A 24,812-nucleotide genomic window follows, 5' to 3' on the forward strand; every position below is an offset into this window, starting at 1 on the left:
TTAATTCTACTCCCTTTTGTAATAAGAATATGCATTTTAACATGAACCAAAACATTATTGAGTGTGCATATTTGAAAAATCAAATTGTTGAATTATTTACATATTAAATAAATGATTAAAATATCTAGTTATGCTTCCCATATTCACAGAATAAAAATACAGCAATCAGTTGAAAATTATTGTAATTTCAAAGAGTTTTCCTTCTTCTATATCAGTCTCATATATTTGTATATATTAATAAAATGAAGCTTTATATATTTATTTCATGAAAGACAATGAATAAAACATCAAGCCTTATTTTTATCAATTCTTTCTTAATTTATGAGAACAAAGCATATATTACAGTACCTTTGGATACTGTTTGACAGGAATCAATACCCTTTCTGAGAGCTTTATGTTTTTGTTGCTGATGACATCAAGGTATTTCTTTTCTTCATCTTCCTTTTTTCCATCAGAACCTTGAAATTTTTCAATTTCTGAAAAAAATTCACAAGAGAAACATTAAATAAAATGAGAGGTCATCATAAATACACTGACTTTTTTTCATCACTCCACTTCTTAAATATGATTTTGAAGAACCTTGATAAAAGGACTGAAAGCTATGCTACTGTACTGTCTGTACAATGATCTATATCAACTAAAACCAAAAAGCAATGACTGAAGATACAACTGTCTTCTGTGAAACAAAGGGTGCATTTAATTAACTTTTAACATCTTCAAACAAAATTTGAGAAAGAATATTCCCTTTAATTATTTAAAATATCTAAGCAACATAAGTTTCCTAGGAGCAATGAATAGAACAAATATATTTTAATGTTAAATGTTTTGTTTTTATTCAGAATTGTTCCTAAGGAAAAATAATTGAAAATAGAAATCATCCATTATCTAAAACAGGGTAGTAGAGATAAAGAATATGCTATTTTATATTCTAACAAACTTAAATCCAGTTAAAAAGGGGAGTCACAGAAAAGTCACATAAAGGATTAAATCTGTAAATGCTATCATTCATATTCATCAACATGAAATTACCTATATAGATGTTTAAGAGGAAATACTAATTTAGCCTTATGAGAATCTTCCCAAAATGAATATTTTTTATTTATTTATTAATTTTTGTCTGCATTGGGTCTTTGTTGCTGTGCGCGGGCTTTCTCTAGTTGTGGCAAATGGGGGTTACTCTTCATTGTGGTGCACGGGCTTCTCTTGTTGCAGAGCATGGGCTCTAGGTGCACAGGCTTCAGTAGTTGTGGCATACAGGCTCAGTAGTTGTGGATTGTGGGCTCTAGAGTGCAGCCTCAGTAGTTCTGGTGCATGGGCTTAGTTGCTCTGTGGCATGTGGGGTCTTCCCAGATGAGGGCTCGAACCCATGTCCCCTGCATTGGCAGGCAGATTCTTAACCACTGTGCCACCAGGGAAGCCCTGAATATTTTTAAAGCAAATGTACACTATTTATCCTTCCTTCCTTTTTAAAATTAATTTATTTGCCACAGAAATGCAAAGGTTCATAAGAGACTGCTACAAGCAACTATAGGCTAATAAAATGGACAACCTGGAAGAAATGGACAAATTCTTAGAAAGGTACAATCTCCCAAGACTGAATCAGGAAGAAATAGAAAAAATGAAAAGAAATTGAATTTGTGATTAAAAACTCTCAACAAACAAAAGTCCAGGACCAGATTGCTTCACAGGTGAAGTCTATCGAATATTGAGAGAAGAGCTAACACCCATCCTTCTGAAAGTATTCCAAAAAAACTGCAGAGGAAGGAACACTCCCAAGCTCCATCACCTTGGTACCAAAACCAGACAAAGATACCACAAAAAAAGAAAATTATAGGCCAATATTACTGATGAACATGAAAATTCCTCAACAAAATATTAGCAATCTGAATCCAACAAAACATTAAAAGGATCATACACTATGATCAAGTGTGATTTATCCTGGGGATGTGAGAATTTTTCAGTATCCACAAATCAATCAGTGTGATACACCACATCAACAAGCTGAAGAATGAAAACGATATGATCATTTCAACAGATGCAGATAAGACTTTTGAAAAAATTCAACACCCATTTATGATAAAAGCTCTCCAGAAAGTTATAGAGGGAACATACCTCAACATAATAAAGGCCATATATGACAAGCCTATAGCTAACATCATACTCAGTGGTGAAAAGCTGAAAGCAGTTCTTCTAGGATCAGGAACAAGACAAGGATGTCCACTCTTGCCACTTTTATTCAACATAGTCTTGGAAATCCTAACCATGGAAATAATAGAAGAAAAAGAAATAAAAAGAATCCAAATTGGAAAAGACGAAGTGAAACTGTCACTGTTTGCAGATGACATGATACTATACATAGAAAATCCTAAAGATGCTGCCAGAAAACTACTAGAACTCATCAATTAATTCAGTAAAGTTACAGGATACAAAATTAATACACAGAAATATTTTGCACTTCTATACACTAGCAATGAAAGATCAAAAAGTGAAATTCAAGAAACAATTCCATTTACCATCTAATCAAAAACAAAATGTACTTAGGAATAAACCTACCTAATGAGACAAAAGACTTGTACTCCAAAAACTATAAGATGCTGATGAAAGAAATAAAAGACAACACAAACAGATGAAAAGATATACCATGTTCTTGGATTGGAAGAATCAATATTGTCAAAATGAATATAGTAGCCAAGGCAATGTACAGATTCAATGCAATCCCTATTGGTTTATCCTTGTCACTCTGTCATAGATATAAATTAAATTTGTCTGACATTATTTGCTCTCTACAAAACTACCACTTAGGCTTTTTTAGACATTTGAAATTTGATCACTTGATGATTAATTCCAACAACTTTTCCATGAAGAAATGGAGCTGGATGAAATACCATTTCCATTGCTTTTTCTGTTAATTTCTATACTTTCCTTTAAAAATTTCTTTTCTTTTTTTTCTTTTAATTGGGGTATAGTTGCTTGACAATATTTTGTTAGTTTCTGCTGTATAATGAAGTGAATCAGCTATGTGCATACATATATCCCCTCCTTTTTGGATTTCCTTCCCATTTAGGTCACCACAGAACATAGAGTAGAGTTCAATTCTATACAGCATTGTTCTCATTAGTTATCTATTTTATACATAGTAGTGTATATATGTCAATCCCAATCCCCCAAGGCATCCCATCCCCCTTTCCCCCTTTGGAATCTAAACGTTTGTTCTTTATGTCTGTGTCTCTATTTCTGCTTTGTAAACATGTTCATCTGTGCCATTTTTCTAGATTCCACATATATGCATTAATATACAATATTTGTCTTTTTGTGTCTGACTTACTTCACTCTGTATGACAGTCTCTAGGTCCATCCACATCTCTACAAATGACCCAATTCTCTTCATTTTATGACCCAATCCTCTTCCTTTTAATGGCTGAGTAATTTTTCATTGTGTATATGTACCACATCTTCTTTATCCATTCATCTGTCGATGGACATTTAAGTTGCTTCCATATCCTACTGCAAATAGTGCTGCAATGAGCACTGGGGTGCATGTGTCTTTTTGAATTATAGTTTTCTCAGGGTATATGCCCAGTAGTGGGATTACTGGGTCATATGGTAGTTCTATTTTTAGTTTTTTAAGGAACCTCCATACTGTTCTCCATATTGGCTATATCAATTTACATTCCCACCAACAGTGCAAGAGGGTTCCCTTTTCTCCACATCCTCTCCAGTATTTATTGTTTGTGGATATTTTGATGATGGCCATTCTGACCAGTGTGAAGCCATTGTAGTTCTGATTTGCATTTCTCTAATAATTAATGATGTTGAGCATCTTTTCACGTGCCTCTTGGTCATCTTTATGTTTTCCTTAAAAAAATTTTATATTTATTTTGTTCTTTTGATAGTTTCAGGGAATTATCTTGTCTTCCTTGATGTATCTATTAATATGACTAATAGATCAGTCGTTCCACTTCTCATCTGTATAGTCACAAAGTGGTATATACCAAACTTGCCTGGTTTTAAAACCATGGAAAATAAGGCATACACACTTTTCCTTCTGTAAATTTAAAAATTACTTTAAGTTTTTAAAGTAATTCTTTTTTACTTCATAATTAATGCATATTCATTGTGGAATGTTCAGACAATATAGATATCCATAAAAATGGAAAGGCACTGATTATCATCCAGGAATAACTGATCAGTTTTTTATAGAGATGTTGAGTCTTTTTATATAGTTACTTTTTTATACAGTGTCTATTTAAATTTGGCTTCCATATTATTCGAAAAACATAATACATAAAGGAAAGTTTAATTTTGTTAAAAAATGTTGAACTACAAAGATTTTAATATTTTTGTTTTTCTTTCACCATTTATGTATTAAGATATAGATAGATACTTAGATAGGTAGATAGATTCAAGGATTTATTTTAGCATTCATTAACTTATTTTTAGTGGCTATCACCACAGTACACCATAGGATTATGTGGAGATTACAACAGAGTTAAATGTTGGTACGCCTGTATGCACCTTGCACAACTTCGCTCATTGGTTTAAGTCAGATGGAAGGTACAGTAAGAAGGTATTCTATTTATTATGGTAAAAACTGCATAACATTATTTATCATTTTAATCATTTTTAAGTGTATAGCTCAGTAGTGATAAACACATTCACATTATTGTGCAACAGATCTCCATAATTTCTTCATCTTACAAAACTAAAACTCTAGACAATTCATTAAGAAGACATTATATATATATATATATATATATATATATATATATATATATATATATATACCTAAAAAGGAGCACCAAAATATATAAACAATTATTAACAGACATAAAGGAAGAAATTGACAGCAACACAATAATAGTAAGGAAATTTAACACTCCACTTACATCAACGGATAGATTATCCAGACAGAAAGTCAACAAGGAAAGAGTGACCTTAGATGAAACATTAGACCACATGGATTTTATAGATTTGTACAACACATTCCATCCAAGTACAGCAGAATACACACTCTTGTCAAGGACACATGAAACTTTCTCAAGGATAGACCATATTCTGGGACTCAAAACAAGTCTCAGTAAATTAAAGAGGACTGAAATCAGATCAAACTTGTTTTCCAATGAAAATGCTATGAAAGTACAATTCAACTACAAGAAGAAAACTGGAAAAATCACAAATATGTGGAGACTGAACAACATGCTACTGTACAACTACTGGGTCAATGAAGAAATCAAAGGAGAAATTAAAAAGTACCTGGAGACAAATGAAAATGAAAATGTGATATACCAAAAATCTATGAAATACAGAAAAGGTGTACTAAGAGGAAAATTCACAGCAATACAGACCTACCTCAAAAAACAAGAAAAAGCTCAAATAAACAATCTTTACACTTAAAGGAAATAAAAAAAAGAAGAGCATATGAAAAGATGTTCAACATCACTAATTATTAGAGAAATGAAAATCAAAACTACAGTGAAGTATCACCTCACACAGGTCAGAATGACCATCATCAAAAAATCACCATCTGCATTGACGACCATCTGCATTGACCACCTTTCACCTTTTCAGACATTGAGCCCAAACTACCCTTCTGAGTTCTCAAACTTCTGACTTGACATTTCCACCCTAAAATTTCCAAGACACTTGAAACTGTAACTGAATTCACCTTAACTCTAAAGCCTATTCTTTCTGGTCACCTGAGAACAAGAACATGGATCTTAGCCATTATCCATGAGCTGCTGCCTAGCTCTCCTCACTGTGCAGGCAAGAGTCACAGAGTCCCCTTGGTCCCACTGGGGCCCCTCAACCCCAGCCTCCACTCAGGGGCTCTCCACTACGCCAGACCCTTTCCATCCGCTTCCACCTGTGGCAGCAGACTTTAAATTAGTTTCCTTGAAGACCATGCATTACTTATCTTTCACATCCTGGCTAGCTTTTTAAAACACAGATCTGAGCATTACACATTCCCCTTTTGTATAGCAGTATGGTACTTTTGTCGTGTTTATTCCCTGGCTCTACTGAGCATTCAGATTTTCTTTGTTGGATGAATGAGTGTCACTGCACTGACAAGTACCTGCTTCTCGCTGCCTGAAGGTTAAATTCTTAATTTTTTTCTTGTCACTAGTAATCAATCAGCCATTCCTTTTCTCGTCTCTGGCCACAGTCTAGTGTTGTCTCACACAGTGTTGCATCCTTGCTCAGACCCTAAGCAGACTCGTCCTTAGCATGCTTCCAAAGTCCTTAGTTTGCCACTCCTGATCCCTCCCGTGTCCTCTGATTGGTGAAGGGCTACTCTCCTGTCTGTAAAAGCTTGAACATTCATCTTGTATGACTATCTCATCCTGGGTCTCCCTTAACACTTTGTACTTTTTAAATACAGCACTTTTAATCACTTTGTACTGTTCTATTTACAACTGTTTTCCACCATTAAACTGTGACCTCCTTGAGGCCAGGGACCATATCACATTTATTATTATTTTTTACTCCCAGCACCCATTACAATAAATGATCAACTATAAACTCAAAATCGAACTACTCATCAGACTGTCCAAATAAGTTTTTTCTAGAAAAAGTGTCTCGGTATTTAAGTCAAAAACTTCATACAATATATGTGACTGTCAATACAATGATTTTTAGATCATTGCTTACATGGGAAAACTCTTATTTATTTCCAAAAACACAACATTTTAACATTCATATTTATTTCCACAAAATGCAATACAATAATTTTTATAATCTGGAGTCGTTTTAATCTCATGTTTGAATGTACATTTTTGAAAGCCTAAGGGAAAAGGGACTGATATCTAAAAGGGAGGATGAGCATTCAAAACAACTACTTTTTACACCCTTATTGTTTAGTAAACATTAAGTGATATTTTAAGCACTTTACAACCAAACATGATCTCGTTACTATATGTTGCTGTTTAGCTATAATTTTAGTTGTAGTTTAGAAAGTTGGCTGAAACTTTTGAGTTGACATGTAATGCATATAATTTTTCCTATAAAATATTGAAAAAAAAGCCCTCAAAATGGTCTGTTTTACTCAATATATTTGATTTTTTCCAGTGAATTACTAATGTTACATGGGAGCAGTCTGAAGTCCTTAATAATTTACTTCTTATTTTCTCATATTCATATTCAACTATATTTCTAAAGCATGAGTAGAACGTATGTCCTATGTTTGTGGGAAAAAATGAGAGACTTTACTCTTGCCAAAGGTATCTTGGGATACACCATCTTAATAAAAAGAAAACAACACATTTAAAATCAGCTGCTCAAGCTGCACTGTTTGGTTCAAATTAAAATACGTTTTCTGAGCCTACTTTTACTGTGATAGTTATCTAAATCAGAATATATTCACTATTTTGACTAATTTTACAGAAATACTACATCCAGGTGTGCTTAAATTGGTTTTCATTTATTTTCAAGATGTTTAAAAGCCTAATTACATCAGGCACTCCTTGTGTTTAATTTTCCTGAATTGAATAAAGGTGGGTTATTATTCACTGGAGTTAAAAATTCCTACATGTCAACAGAAAAAAAGCATTTAAATAGAACTGAGTATGACCTGCTTCACATTCATGTGCTCCAGGGCACAGTTTCTTCATCCAATACTTTCATCACTTAGCAAATGTTACAGAGAGTGTCTTACTGTGTGTAAGTCCCTGGGAGGGAGAAGAAGTAATACTCTGTGCTCAAGTGCTAACTATCCAGTGGCTTATAATTCCAAATATCACAGTGAATAGTTTATTTTATTGTTGTTCATACCATTCCTAATATCTTACATATATATTTCAATAAGCCTTACTTATGTAAACCAAAGTCACAAGTTTATTAAATACATCTGCAGTATTTATGAATGGCACAAATAATATACTGGGAAGCCATCTTCCTTAGGAGCATTGATCTTGATGAATAATATATGCAAATGGTACCCAATTATGACACTGGTATATAGAAGAAATTCCAAGATTCCATATATGCATATATATATATATGTATATGCATGTATATATATATATATATATATATGTGTATATATATATATATATATATATATATACATATATATATAAACCCCTACCTTGTTGGATTGTTTTGAAATTAGCTAGGATATAATTTATGGGCTTGGTGTTTGTAGTGATTTGCAATCTTTAGAAAAAATTTACCAACTTTTTCCCTTTACCCCAGTCATCTTTTCCCAACTAATAAAGAGGGAAGCTCCTATAATGAATCAAGGGCAAATAATCAAGGGCTATATTAGAAAATAAAATTTCTACAGTAGTTAAAGATGATTTTTTTTTAGCTTCTTGGATCCATTCTACTTTCTATTTGTTCTTCCTATTCCTCTTTTTAGTTATCCCCATGTAGCTCTGATAAAACAGACTGGCCATATATTATGAAGGGCCTCTGATCACCATGGCATGGTGCTGAACAAATGCACACAAAGGCCTGTCTCTTTAGATGCAGTGAGAAAAGTTTTTTTCTTTCAGTTTGCCTTCCTCTGCCTCTCCTTGCCAATAAAGCAGTAAATCCTTGAGGAATGAAACCATCCGTGGACCTAAGAGAAAGGGGCCAGTGTCTGGTTGCTACTCAGCCTGAATTTCATCTTAAGGTAGGCTTGATTCCATAGGTCTCACAAACCGCATAGCTTGTCATGATAAATTATAGAATTATATCTCTATGGACTTGTCTCTTCTGAACTTTCCACACAAATGGAATCATACACTGTGTGGCCTGTTATGCCTCGCTTGTTTCACTTAGCATATCATTCTTGAGGTTCATTCATGTTGTAGCATGTATTGGTACTTCATTCCTTTTTACGGCCAAATTATATTCTACTGTATGTATACATCTTTTTTTTTTTTTTTTTACCTACTCATCAGCTGATGGGAATTTAGGTTGTTTCTACATTTTTGATAAAATACCTAGTGTTGTTTTGAGCATTTGTGTACCAGTTTTTGTGTGGATATATGTTTTTAGTTCTCTTGAATAGATTCCTAGGTATGGGATTAACTCAGTCATACAGTTTCTATAGCTTAACATTCTGAACGATCGCCAAACTGCTTTACAAAGTTACTGTATCATATTAAAATCCAACACTTGTTATTGTCTCTCTTATTTTAGCCATTTTAGTGTGTATGAAGTTGTATCTCATTCTGACTTTGATTTGCACTTTTAATAACTAACAATGTTGACATCTTTTAATGTGATTACTGGTAATTTGCATATATTCTATGGAGAAATGTATACTCTAATCCGTTGCCTATTTTTAATTAAATTAATAGTCTTTTCATTTTGAGTTGTAAGATTTCCTTACATTCTTGGATACAAGTCCCTTATCACACAGTAATTTGAAAATATTTTCTCCTATTCTGTGTGTTTTCTTTTAATTTCCTTGATGGTATCATTTGTACCACAGAAGCTTTAATTTTTATGTAGTCCAATTTTTCTCTCCCTTTTTTGGTCACCTAACTTTTATGTCATATCTAAGAAACGATTGCCTAACTCATGGTCAAAAAGATTTATTCCCATAGAATTTTATAATTTCAGTTCTTACATTTAGGTCTCTGATCTATGTTGAATTAATTTTCTGTATATGGTGTGAGGTAGGGGTCCAACTTCATTTTGCTGCATGTAGATATCCACTTGCCCCACCACCATTTATCAAAAGGACTATTGTTCCACACTGAATGTTCTTGGCACCCTTCTTAAGAATCTATAGTGTGAAGATCTATTTCTGCATTTTCAAATCTATTCTATTGATTTATCTGTCTATCCTTATGTCAATACCACACTGTCAATACTATGCTGTCTTGATTATGTCAGTTTGTAGTAAACTTTGAAATCAGGAAGTATGTGTTTTCCAAATTTGTACATCTTTTTCATGACTATTTTGGCTATTTATGTCTCTTGGATTACCATATGAATTTTTGGATTAGTTTGTCAGTGTATGAAAGAAAACAGCTGGAATTTTGATAGGAATTGCAAAGAATTTGTATGTCAATCAAGGAATTTTGTCATCTTAATAATATTTAGTCTTTCAAATCACAGACATTGAATGCATTTCCCTTTGTTTAGGTCTCCTTTAATGTCTTTCAGGAATGCTTTGTAATTTCATACATTCCTTATACTTCTTTTGTTAAACTCAATCCTAAATAATTTATTCTTTTTGATGCTACTGTAAATGGAATTATTTTCTTAATTTCATTTTGGATCATTCATCTCTGAAACAGAAATACAATTTATTTTTGTATAATCTTGTGTCCTGTAACCTTGCTGTATCTTTTTTATTAGTTCTAATATTTTCATGTACATGCCTCAGGATTTTCTACATCAATTACATTTTGATATTTACATTCTCTTACCAATCTTTGTTTCCGACTACAAATTCTTTAGAAGAGAGTATCACTACGTTATTCTTCCAAATCAGTAACGTTTTTAATAAAACAAATTTAAGAAAGAAGACTGAATCAGAAATTTCTTAGTCACCAAACAAAAGTTCTCCCCTAGAAAAATAAATATATTTTGTTATAGAACACAGATTATATTTTTATCCTAGTAAAATTGAAATTATTATTGTGAAATAATGACAGCAATCTGAAAATCTTTTCTGAGCTAAAGAAAGAAAATAAGTCCTTGGGCAATGGATAGTCAATAAATCTTCACTGAATGAATATAAAAATGAATGGCATGTATAAAAATATATGAAGTGTGTGCAGTCCAACTAAGAAAACTCCATGAATTCTCATCCCCAGAGGAAAGTCTTAGTACAGAAAAGGGTGCCTGAGCACTGATTCCCTGGTTTAGGCTGGACAGTAGAGCCACTTAGCTCTATTTCATATGAACAAATTGGGGGGGGGGGAGAACAGGACTGAACATTAGAAATTATTTTTAATTTAAATTAATGAAATAATTGGGAACAATGTTTTGCATGTTGTTAAGCTGACTGTGTCTAAAAATATTAAAACAGAGATCGAATAAGCATCTGTCATGGATTCTACAAAGTGATCTTCCATTCTAGGTAGGGGAGTGGACCAAGTGACCTCAAAGCTCCATGTAGGATCTATAATTATATAAATAAAAAGAACTCAAGTCTTTAATAAAAAGTGAATATTGTTTTCATAAAATGAAACTTGGAACGTCTGTCTAGACCAACTCTTACCATTTGCAGGGCCTGTAGTAATTGTGCAAATAGGAGCTCTTATACCATAAGGTTAAATATTTAAAAGTTATAAACCAAGTTAACAAAGTGTTAAATAAAACAAGTTCTATTCTTCTACAATGACAAATAGCCTTCCAACTTAATATTGGTATTAGTATTCATTAGTTCCTAATCAGCAGACTTACACTTAGGTGAAAGACCTGATGGAATTTAGATGTCTCAGACTCCTTCAAGTTCTGTGCGAGAACAGATGGCATGGGAAGAGCCAGGTTACTCTCAGCTCTATCCAGTACCACAAGGTGAAGCCCACATCTGTGTGGACATCCATCCCACACGATCAAATTGCACAGAGCCATATATTAGAATTCTTTAGGTCTGGGGTGGGCACATCTGTGTTATGGTCTGTCCTTAGAAAGATGGACACTCGGGCTTTCCTGGTGGCACAGTGGTTGAGAGGCCGCCTGCTGGTGCAGGGGACACGAGTTCGTGCCCTGGTCCGGGAGGATCCCACATGCCGTGGAGCGGCTAGGCCCGTGAGCCATGGCCACTGAGCCTGCATGTCCGGAGCCTGTGCTCCACAATGGGAGAGGCCACAACAGTGAGAGGCCCGCGTACCGCTAAAAAAAAAAAAAAAAAAAAAAGAAAGATGGACACTCAGCCCACACCAGCAAGCTCCACCATACATCCCCTGCACACATTTTTTAGGCTCAAGGTATGCACCCCTGTAGTGTGGTATGTCTATGGGAAGAGAGACAACCAGCCCACACTACCAAGCTCCAGCCATACATCCCCTGAATGTAGCCATTCCTTGGAAACCTTCAGGCTAGATGTTCATACACTAGCAATGAGGTCTGCCCTCAGGAAGATAGTCCCAAGAAATATATTTAAATAGGCCCTAGAACTGGGTATGGGGTCAAATGGGCAGGGATTTGGGTGTTTCAGGTGTGTCTAGAATATGTTCTAGAAAATGGGTGTGGGGGCATCAACTCTACATGGGCACAACAATTTTGCCCTATGAGGCTCCTTGCCACAGGGGGAGGTACAGCCAGAGGAGAACCACAGGGGGCTTTCACAGAGCAAAGTGCTCAGAGCATGGCCCCTCTGGCCCAGGGTTAATTAGGATGGAACCATGTTGGTCATTCTATAATCTACTTTGTCCTCTTGCATTTTACCAAGCAGGATAAAAATCACAATGACAAAAGAATGTGTACAATAATTAGAGCTACTACTTAAGCTTCTAATATTATGAGAAAAATTCAGAACAAAGATTCAGAATATGAAAATTTCAATCAAAAATAAGTTATTAGATGATAATAAATGAATTTGTCATATACAGGTAATTTCAAGATCCCTTGGATATGTAAGCTAACTTAACAGTCTTATGTTTTCCATAAAATGCCATCACAATCTGAGGCAAATGTGATAAATATATATATACCATAATGTCAAATTACAACTTATACACTCTATTGTGAACATAGATCAAACAGTATTTCTAAAAACCTGTATTTTCCTGTGGTACAATCAAATCAGCATGAATTCTAACTGGTATCATATACAATACATGTCCAATCATTTAGAGGAACTGTTCCTTAAGATTACTCTGAGAACACTGCTTCTAAGAAAATGGGTCCAGAAGGAGTTTACTATTATAGTAAGACATGTATAGCCAATTCGACTATTTATCACACGAAGCATTAAAAATGAGCTTTCTTGAGCCCCATCTTTCAGACTAATAAACTTGAAAGCAGAGCAGAAATAGAGACACAGATGTAGAGAACAAACATATGGACACCAAGGGGGGAAAGTAGCAGGGTGGTGGTGGTGGTGTGATGAATTGGGAGATTGGGATTGACATATAGGCACTAATATGTATAAAATGGATAACTAATAAGAACCTGCTGTATAAATAAATAAATAAATAAAATTCAAAAAAAAAAAAAAAAAGAAAGAAAAGAAAGTGCTCCAGTGTGTCTAGTAAGGAAAAAGTACATGAATTTATAAATACAGATTTTAGAGTAGAGATAAAACTTCTAAAGCTTATATAAACAGATGAAAGAAGTTTATACAAAAGTAGAAGAGAAAAGGTATAATTAAAATGTGGCAGATGTGGCAGACTTTTGAAAGACATTTTGAAAGTTGTAAGAAAGGGTTGTGAATGTTAAGATGTTTAGAACAAAAGTGCGCAGTTCATATTAAAATGTCCAAGATACTTTAAGACATCACATAAATGGTGTCTAGCTAGTATAAATAATAGAACATAATGAACTATACGTAGAAAAAGTCATGCCTTTAACAAAACTGAATTAATTTGTGAATCAAACTTTCACTTTTGCTTTGGACAAATGGATTAGAAGAATAAAACATTTTATCCTATAACTTTAAAACACTAGTTACTATTATAAAGTCATTTGTGCTTTAACGCCTTTAGTGAAGAGAAGACTATTTCTATAAAAGTTCAGCAATGTTCAGCAATATCAATGTTCACACATTTCAAAGTTATGCACTTTCATAAAATTAAAGCCATAAATGTTTCAAGGATGTGTAATCTATCTTCTTGATTTTAGAAACTTTTTTTCTTATAGATATCCAAGAAGTCATCTTTAAATAACCCTTTGGGTCAAAAACTCTACATAAATGCACATGCAATAAGTATTTGTTATTTAAGATGTAGTTTTCCAGCAATATGTGAAAGTAACTTTACTTTAAAATAAATCCATACTAAGAAGTATAGGGCTTGTGTTTATTCCAATTATACACTTCACACTAGTACACGCATTCGATTATAGTTGGAAATACTATTATAATACAGTTACACCATTTCCCAAATATCAGTGAATAAGAATTTTGCCCTTAAATTTTCAGAAACTGTGTTCTTCAGATTCTCATACCAACTTTGACTAATAATTGACCACCCAGTTCAACTTCATAATCTGTGGGTACCTCAAAAGCATAGAAATGTGGCAACTCCCCTGATCTTTTATCTCTTTATCCCTTTATATCAAAGACATTACTCAGTCTTTTAAGTGTCCTTTCAAAATATTTTCAGGATACAAATATACATGCAAGTATATTCAAGTATGATATATCCATATTCAAGTATGAGATAAGAAGCATTATGCTACATAATACAATCACAGATACATAGATATAGATATATGATTGATACACAGACACATAATAGAGAGAGAGAGATGGATGGATGGATGGATGGATGGATGGACGGACAGATGACATTGTTCCCCTACTGACTTCCTGTCCTTACTTCATATGTAGACACATTGCTCTTGGTCTGTCTTCTCCACATCCAGACATGCAAGACAATGTGTTGGCATATGCACCATTTAACAAGTCAAGGCTATAAACTTCCACCTAATAATATTTAACTATGTATCCAACTACCCACACATACATAAAACATCTATACTATATATGTAATAAATATGTTATCAGTAGAAAAAGAATAACATACAAGTAAGCAAAGAGCAGAATGGAAAAAGATTAAATAATCCCACAGTTGCTACTGTCAAACTTTTATCTATGCATCCACATTTCAAACAAGATTTTGTATATTCAACAAACATTGATTATCTATTATGTGACAGACATTGTTCAAGGTGATTGGGACATATCAGTGAATAAAAACAATTAAAGGACTCTGTAAGCCATACTATAAATTTAGAGTATCTAAATATATATATATAAACACATTAATAACAAAAATTTAGTTATTTTAAATGGTATAATTTGCTATACAGACATGTATCCCAATACATGTTGTAAATGTCTGTTTTATCCACCAAATCAAACTTACATGACTAGCAAGACTGCTGGCTCTGTCCTCTAAAGGAATGGGAGCGAGCATCCTTACATGACAAAATCCAATACCTATTTAGCCCTGAAGGGAGCAGGTAAATATTATACCAATTTATCTCACAACATGCTTGAAGCCAAACTGAAAATCCATGTGACAGTGGATTTTAAATTTGAACGAAGGTCTATATCAAATGAGAAGTACATATTACAAAACCCAGGGAAATTTAAAAGGAATCCACAAAACTATTGTTATCTAAACATTATCATATGAATTATGCTGTCTTTGACATCTGTCACACCAATTGATTATCACATGGCTAAACATAATGCCATCTCTATAGCCTGAGGAGCATTCCGTGCAAAGATTATTGTAAAAGATACTGGAGTTTCGACAGGAGGAAGTAGAAAAAGCAAAAAGTGTTTTCAACATCTCTCTCAGGGTAGGAAGAGCAAAAAGTGTTTTCAACATCTCTCACCCCTGCCACTCTCCTTTCCTGATATGTGAGAAAAAGTTAAAAAGGAAGATTTGAAGACAAGAATCAAAGACAGAGTAAGACAGAGGCAGATCATATATTTTGTGAAAGTGGATAAGCTTCATTTTTGGTGATTTACAGAGCATTCCTCAAAGTATGGTATAAGGCCTTGCACACCCCATATGTACATGGAATGCATGTACATATACACACACATTCACACACTCACTAACTACCACCGTACCATCAGATATTGAGAATACTACACAAAGTGCTATTTAGAGCTAATATCTCATAAGCAAGAAATACTGAAAATAGTTTGGCTTTTATTTATCTGTTAAGAAAAATTATTATCAAAGAACATCAGACCACCCACTTTATTGGGTGGAACAGTAGAAAATAGAGATGATATTCCTAATAATTCTCTGGTTTAATAATAAATTCCTGATAAACACTTAACAGGTGCTAGTCACTATAGAAAACTTAAAGCATATTATTTTACTATTCTTAAAATCATCAGTGAATAGATTATCTCTTTTCTAGAAATGTTATATTTCTTCACGTGCTTCCAATTAAGAAATATTCACAAGACAAATTACTTTTAACAGAGAAACATGAACAGGAATGGTTAACTTAACACTGATCCACAAACAACAACACAATCACTGATTTGTTTCAATGATTTTAAAGATGAGGTTAAGAAACTCTGCCAGAATTAGTCTCTAACATAAAGAAAGAGGAGAAAGTCAGGAACAGGTACAGGTCACCAAGCCACTGAACTTTTCTTAACAATACTCTAAAGCAGGGGTCCCCCTATCCCCAGTCCACAGACTGGTACCAGTCCTCGGCCTGTTAGGAACCAGGCCACACAGCAGGAGATGAGTGGTGGGAGAGCAAGCAAAACTTCATCTCCCACTCCCCATCACTCGCATTACCGCCCAAACCATTCCCCCACCTCCCCGGTCCATGGAAAAATTGTCTTCCATGAAACTGGTCCCTGGTGCCAAAAAGGTTGGGGACCACTACTCTCAAGTACTACCAAGTTCCATCTACAATGAATACTCAAAAAAAAAAAAAAAACTTGCAAATTTCAAACCCAACCTAAATTCTTTCTCTCTTTCTCTAAATACACATATGCACAAACACACACAGTTCTAAAAGATCCTCTTCAGTTTAACACTTATATTGGGGTAACTCCAAAAAATAAACTTATGTCATAAATTAAGCATCTGAATTCTTGTAAACATCAGTTAGTTGTTATCAAAACAGATAATGTGTATTCCTCATCAAATAAAATCATCCCGGAACATTAAATTATGTTAAAAGAAAATACTATATATTGTATTGGCCAAAAAGTGCCTTCGGTTTTTAAGTAAAAATAAAAGACACATTTTTCATTTTCACCAAGAACTTTATTGAACAGCATATTCACCCTTTTGTTCCACTAGCTTCTGCCATTTTTCAGGCAACTTCATAATTCCATCTTCCCAAAACTTTTTATCTTTTTGAGCAAAGAACTGTTCCAGTTGCCTTTTACAGTCTTCCAGGGAATTGAAATTCTTTCCATTAAGAGAATTTTGTAAAGACCTAAATAAATGGAAATTCGAAGGTGCAATGTCTGGTGAATATGGCAGATGCACCAGAATTTCCCAGCCAAGCTCTAACAGTTTTTGCTTGGTCATAAAGAAACATGCAGTCTTACGTTATTCTGATGGAAGATTACGCATTTTCTGTTGACTAATTCCAGGCGCTTTTCGTCTGTGCTGCTTTCAGTTGGTCTAACTGGGAGAAGTACTTGTTGGAATTAATTGTTTCGTTTTCCTGAAGGAACTCATAATAGAGGACTCCCTTCCAATCCCACCATATACACAGCATCACCTTCTTTGGATGAAGACTGGCCTTTGGTGTGGTTGGTGGTGGTTAATTTCGCTTGCCCCACGATCTCTTCCATTCCACATTATTGTACAGTATCCACTTTTCATCACCCGTCATAATTTGTTTGAAAAACGGAACGTTTTCATTACATTTAAGTAGAGAATCACATGCAGAAATATGGTCAAGAAGTTTTTTTTTTTTTCACGTAACTTATGTGGAACCCAAATATCAAAGCGATTCACATAACCAAGCTGGTGCAAATGATTTTCAATGCTTGATTTGTACATTTTGAGTATGTTGGCTATCTCTTGCATGGTATAACACTGACTATTCTCAATTAATGTCTCGATTTGATCACTATCAACTGTGGAGCATCGTTCAGCGAGAAATCTCCAGCACGAAACTTCACAAACCACTTTTGACATGTTTGATCAGTCACAGCACCTTCTCCATATACTGCACAAGCCCTTCTTGCATTTCAGTTGCATTTTTACCCTTCTTGAAATAATAAAGCATAATATGGTGAAAATGTTGTTTTTCTTCCATCTTCAACATTAAAATGACTACACAAAATTTCACCAATTTTGATAAGTCTCTTTTCATATGCTTGCTGATATGACAGTTGTCACATACTATCTAACAAAATTGTTTTGAATGAAGTTAAAAACAACTAAGTGCTACAAGAGCCATCTTACGGGAAAAAAAACGAACAAACTTTTTGGCCAACCCAATATATAAAATTATCAAGGGAAGAACTGGCCCTTGATAGAACAGATTTAATAGAATCATACAGAAAAAAGAAACCGGATTGTAATGATAATATTTCAGAGATGAAACGAGACTGGGAAATAATATCCTTTTTATAATAGAAAATAAATGCCTTAAACTTCTTATTCTACTGCATGTGTGTTTGTTTTCTTAAATAGGTTTTAGGCCAAGAGACACGAGTAATGATGAAACACTTTGGTATTTAATATAAGAATAAAATGTATTTAGAAAATAAGTATCAAGTGTGAGATCCTGTCCACAGCAAACTGGACAGCCTTGTTTTCTATCCCTTGCAGATCTTTCTCTCTGAAAGCTCAAATTCTGTTTCTTGCCTTTTGATGTTTCACTTGTTAACTTAGAGATTTGATTTATACTGCAGAAAATGCATCCATGGCAAAATTTCCTTGTGCAAAAAATACTACTGTTGGACTGTTGATATGCTTTATTTTTTTAACTCCACTATATGCATTTTATACCATTCCGCCACATGCAGAAAAGGATTGTATATCACATTAGAAGCATCACTCATGATTATAGAAATGCAGGTATGAAATTTTAATATATTATGGGATCTTTTCATACCAAATAGGATTGTGACCTCCAGCAACATCTCCCCAACAACGGTTCCACAAACAACTGAGCCTTATTATTTGAAATTAACAGCCCTTGCCGTGACTGTTTCCAATTTCATTCTGGCACTCCAGAAATCTGTAATAATATGACACTTCAGAGAATAAAACTTTCTGAAAATGGTAACTTAAGTAAATTATAAACCCATACAAATGTTGACTGGTGGTAACGGTTGGGTAAAGTCATACAGACCAGTCCTCCCTCAGGTAACAAAAAATTAACACTGAACATAGCAAAGAGAAGCAGCTAACTGAAGGCACTGAAAAAGGCACTGGAAATGGTAACATCATTTTCACTCACATTCCTTGAGCCAGAATTCATTCACAGGACTGCAGCTTATCTGAAAGGGAGATGCAGAAAGGTAGTTTTCTCTTTTTGTCTGAGTGCCCAGAAAGAGGAACCTGGCTGAGCAGCAAGTCTCTGTCACTCTCAGATTTCACCCACAGTAGCAAAATTTAGCTGGACAATAGGTACTGGTCACATATATACTTTCCTCCCACCCCTCACAAAACACAATAATCAATTTCCTCTTATTTTCATTCAGTTCCATTTCTTCCAAACTTGAAGGGCTTAAAGCTTTCATCACTTTTATCAACAACCCCCCAAATACTATTTTACCTTTAAATACCAAAAAACTTCAGAAAAGCTGACTTTCAAGTACTAGGATCATTGTACATAAAAACATCTACACTGCTACATAAAATATTCAATGACAATTTGGAATCATTCAACAAAATGTTGAACAATGTGATCAAGAATAAAGTTGAGGGCTTCCCTGGTGGCGCAGTGGTTGGGAGTCCGCCTGCTGATGCAGGGGACACGGGTTCGTGCCCCGGTTCAGGAGGGTCCCACATGCTGTGGAGCAGCTGGGCCCGTGAGCCATGGCTGCTGAGCCTGCGCGTCCGGAGCCTGTGCTCCGCAACGGGAGAGGCCACAGCAGTGAGAGGCCTGCATATCGCAAAAAAAAAAAAAAAAAAAAAAAAAGAATAAAGTTGAGTGATACTTCTCAATAAAACTACTGATATAATGATTTATTCTGTGGACTTTTAAAATCTCTCAACGTATCTAATCTGTTTTATCATAAAACCTAAAATTCTTTTGAAATACACAGAAATGTTTATATGTAATAAAAGCAGTAGATCATCTAAAGGTTAGGAAACTAAAAGGGCTGAAAACACACCCTAAGCATTTAAAATATATTTACTCAAAAAGTCTCTGGGAGACTGAAGTTCCATAAATTACTATAATGATGTAGTGCAATGATGGTGGTCTTGGGAAGCAAAGCAAAAGTAACATAACTAAGGCTTGATCTACTTTTTTCCAAGAATTTGAACATATTTCTTTTTCTTTGCTTTTTCTTATTCAGCACTTGCAGTCTTTCTCCCAGTGGAAGAAGAGGAGGTTTCAAGCAGAACAAAGAATATCTGAGTAGACTTAAAGCCTGGATCCCTAAGCTTGGTGGGATATAAGAAGCCTGAAGTCTGCACCTGGACACATTTGTCCAGACAGCTTTAGTTTTTAGTCCCTGGAGAGCCAAGTGCTATTATTAAAATCAGGGACGTAAAACCTGTGATAGTTGTTATAGGGGCTGAAATCAAGAGCAGGTGGACTAACAGACTATGGAAACTATATGTCCTGAAGGTCTTCATATCTTCTCAAAAAGAGATCATCTGCTTAAAAAAATATATAAGGTGTCAAAGAACAAAATTTGAGACTATGTTCTTGTTATCATCAACATCTCTCCTACACTGTTATTTATTCTGAACACGGAATCAATTCAAAAAGAATAATACATGTACTTAAATAATGCAGAAGAAAAAATGTTTCTATGCCTTTTTCAAAAGAGAGGTGAGACTCTCTCACAAACCTAACATCACATGCTAAATGATAGTGAGACTATTTTTGATCAATCAACCCTATACTCAAAGGAGCAGAAAAAAATAAAGCTTAAAAAAATAAAGGAGCCTTTAATAACTGGTTTCTGGTTTTTATATTCAGAGGATTTTTTAATTTTTTTCATGTCATGTCACATTATTCTCAATTAATATTTATGACTTAGAAGTAAAATTTTAATATATTTAAACATTTATCGTGCACTTACTAAATCCCAGATGCTGTGGTAGGCTCCGTGGATACACATATTAACAGTATTCAGTCTTTATTATTGAAGAGCTATTTCCAAACACATAATTGTAATACAATGTGGTAAATGTGATAAGAGGAATTAGTGAAGTACCAAGAGATCAGAGAACAAAAAATGAGCTAGAGTATTTGAATATAGGCTCATAAGTGAAATGACATTTAAGTTACATTTTCTAGAAGAGTGACCAACTGATGTCTTGATTAGACAGTTTGATTCTAAAAGAATGTGTCATATTGTCCAAAATATGTAACATGGAAATAAAACTTGCTTCCCATAATCATAAGGACTTATTTTTTAAAAGCCAAAGGAAAAAAATATAATAACATAGAAGCATAAAGTATCAAAATATAGAATCTGGAAAGTTTAAGTAAATGAAGTTTTAAAATGTATTACTGATTGGTATTGGGAGAGGGATTCTGCTTTTACAAATAGCAGACTGGATAACTTGAATCAATCCTCCTACCGGATTTAAGTCTTACAAAATCTTAAAAGTCTAACGAGAGAGAGAAGAATTTCTAGGCCCACATCCAACAGAAGGGTGAAATCTGAAGTGGTCGGTCTAGCATTTAGGTTTGATTTGGTCCTTGGGACATCTGCCAACACAGAAGAGACCACACAGGAACAAGGCTGATTGTCTCTTGAGCTACACGGACAAAATGTGGAATCAGGGTGGGTAAAGGGGAAAAGGAGTAACGGAACACTCAAAGAATGGGTGGAAGCCAGGACACTAGTCATCTGAGCAGTCCAGAAATACCTCAGGCCCTAAAATATGACTAACATGATTTATGAATCTCTAGTATCCTGAGCACCTGACAGAGAAAAGGAATATTTTCTTTGGAATAAGACATCATCATCCTAGAAAAATACTGATTTCTTCAAGTAATTTTTAAATAACAATGTCCAGCAACAAATAAAAGCATGTACACAGATAAAGACAATATGAACAGAACACAAACTACAGAAATAGGCACAGACTCATAAGAAGTACAGCAATGAAAATTATAAGAAATAGACAAATATTCAATATTTATGGAGATGAAATCTGGAACTAAAAAATTCAGACAAGAATTGGTAACATTTAAAAATTTCAAAGAGAATATTCAGAATATAAATATTCAATAATAAAATACAGAAGGAAGCATGAAGGAAAAAAAGAAAAAAATATATGAGAGTATAAGAGATATAAAAAGCAGAAGGAAGGGTTTAATATAAATTTAATTGAAGTACCAGTGAGAAAAGAGAAAATGAAGTAAAAGCAAAAAATGAAGAAATAATGGCTAAGAGGTTTCCAAAACAGATGATACACATCAACCCACACATTCAATATTACTATCAATCCCAAGAAAGATAAATAAAAATAAACTTATGTCTGATTATGTCAACATGAAGTAGCAAAATTAAAGATAAAGAGAGTATAGTATAAGTAATTAGAGAAAAAAAGATGTACTGGAGGGGAGCATGAGATAAACTGACAGATAAGTTCTCAAAAACAGCAATGCAGGCCAGCTCACAGTTGAATGATGTCTCCAAATATGTGAAGGAAAATAACTAGCAACCTATAATTCTATACCAAACAAAAACATATCTTCCAAAAATGAAGGTAACATAAAGACCAATCAGTCAAAACCAAACTGAGTATTTGCAAACACAAGCAACTGAAATATTGAGTATTCTTCAGAAGAAAAATGACCTCAGATGGAAGTACAAATGTGAAATGACAAAAAGCAGAGCAGCACAAATAGTAGTTACAGGGGGAAATCCAAATGACTCGTCATCTTTACAAAATGGTAACAAGGTTTTACTGGGGATTTTATATAAATATAAATAAGTATATGTAGACATGAATACACATATATAAACAGGCAATATATACACACACAAACACACATGTACACATCTATATACACTTATTTATATATACACATATGAAAAATACATGTGTGTACACATACATGAATAACTCATACAATAAAAGTGGCATATAAGCCCAGAGGGATAAATGGATTTGAAGTGTTCTAAGAAACTTATGTTCAAGAGAAGAGTGGAATTAGCAATTAACATTAGACTATGTTAATCATCTAACTTTAAAAATTATATATTGCAGTTTCTAGCGCAATGGAAGAACAGCATAAGAATATATAAGTTTCCAACACAGTAAAAAGGGAATAATAAAATAATCAAGGAAAATAATTCATGAAAAAATATAGTGACTTCTAAGAAGTAAGACATATAGAAAGCATTTAGATTATAATAGATTTCAAAGCAAATATATTGGTGATTACTTTTAATAGAAATGAAATTAAAGCTCTAATTTAAAGAAGATTTTTGGATTAGAAAGAAACAATTATTTGCTGTTTATTAAAAAACACAAATTAAGGAAACAGAACAGTGGAAATAAAGAGATGTATATATGAAGACATACTACACACACCCTAAAAGAAAAGAAAGCTGGAATAGCCTTGCTAATATCACAAAGGCACATAAGAAAAACTAGATTAAAAGTCACTTCATTGTGATGATAGGCTTAATCAGAAAGATAAAAAGTTCCTAAATTAATAAACACTTAATTGCATGACCTCAACATAGACAAAGCAAAAACTGATAGTGCTATATATAAGAGAAAACAGAAAAATCCACTATCACAGCTGCAGTTAAACTTGATTTATCTCAATAACTGACAGATCAATAAGAAAAAAAAAGGGGGGGATCAGTACTTTGAGCAAAATAGTTAGAAATTTAAATTTATGGGCATATAAACCGCTAATTTGTATTGATGTTGCTAAAAGAATATCCTATTCAACCAAACACTAAAAGTTCACAAATTTATAAAATTGACCCTTTACTGGGCTAAAAACTAATTTTTACAAATTTTAACAAATAGAAATAATACAGTGTGCAGTCTATTAATATAATTAAGTTAGAAACAAAATAATAAAATAACAAGAAATCCCTGCATATTTGGAAATTAAGGAATATACTTCATGAGCCGTTGACTAAAGATTTCACAATGGAGATTAGAAAACGTTTTTGACTGAATAATAAAAAATGTAAACTTTGAAACTGTGTGAGAGGTAGTAGAAATGGGTTTGCTTCTCATAACATTAGTACTTTGCAAATCTGCATGGTTGTGGTATGCATGCATGTGTGCATGCTCTTGTGTGGGTGTGTGCGTGTGTGTGTGTGAAGGGTGTAGGTATGCATGTGAATATGACTTTCTAAACATAACTCTTTCATCTGGTATTCACATGAAGAAATGGCTAAATATTCCCTAACATTGTTGAAAACAGTGTGTAGGACTCACTGAGAGACTGAATATCATTTTTCAACATGGCACCATTCTATGGATTTTAAAAATTATTTTGAAATACACAATTTTCTCCTTACATGCTGACATTAGAATTTATCCCTACATAATATTTAATCATGAGTCAGTCCAATCCATCTCTGAAATTACATATGAAGTTAAGAGTATAGTGTCTAAAGAAAAAGATTTTTGAAGTGTACAGTGTTTAGGAATGGAAGCATGGCTTAAGTTTTTACTGTTAGTGTCTAAAAATCAGTTATGTGCTATTTTGTGACATAGTATCTGAGTTACAATGCCAAAGAATGAAATGATAAAATAATTCACTACCCTAATATCAACAGAAGAAAACCTTGCATACTCAAAGATACCCATATCTGATATATCACTATAAAAACAACATTTCCTGGTGGCTTGTCCATCACCTCCATTTAGGCTATTCTTATTCTTGGTTTTGATACTCTGTTTAATACTGGCAAATCTAGTAATTCTCTACTGAGGGTGATTTTACGCCCCCCCAGAGGTATTTTTTCCTTCATAACTGAGACTGATGCCACCAAAATCCAGTAGAAGACAGGAAACCTGATAAATGTTCTATAATACATAGAATAGACTCACCTAGCCCCAAAAGTCAATAGTGCC

At 33.8% G+C, this 24,812-nt stretch overlaps 1 protein-coding gene across 1 annotated transcript in view; it reads right to left on the reverse strand.

Annotated features, from left to right (window-relative positions):
* The window catches only part of KHDRBS2 (KH RNA binding domain containing, signal transduction associated 2), a gene marked incomplete at both ends in the record, with an annotated part of 653,704 nt that overhangs the window by 551,085 nt on the left and 77,807 nt on the right, over positions 1-24,812 (reverse strand). Inside the window, one exon of the mRNA XM_079713609.1 lies at positions 349-476. Coding sequence (XP_079569735.1) covers positions 349-476 — 128 coding nt within the window. The remainder of the gene's footprint in view (positions 1-348; positions 477-24,812) is intronic.

This window comes from Hyperoodon ampullatus, assembly GCF_949752795.1.
Source record: "Hyperoodon ampullatus genome assembly, chromosome: 10".
NCBI lineage: Eukaryota > Metazoa > Chordata > Mammalia > Artiodactyla > Ziphiidae > Hyperoodon > Hyperoodon ampullatus.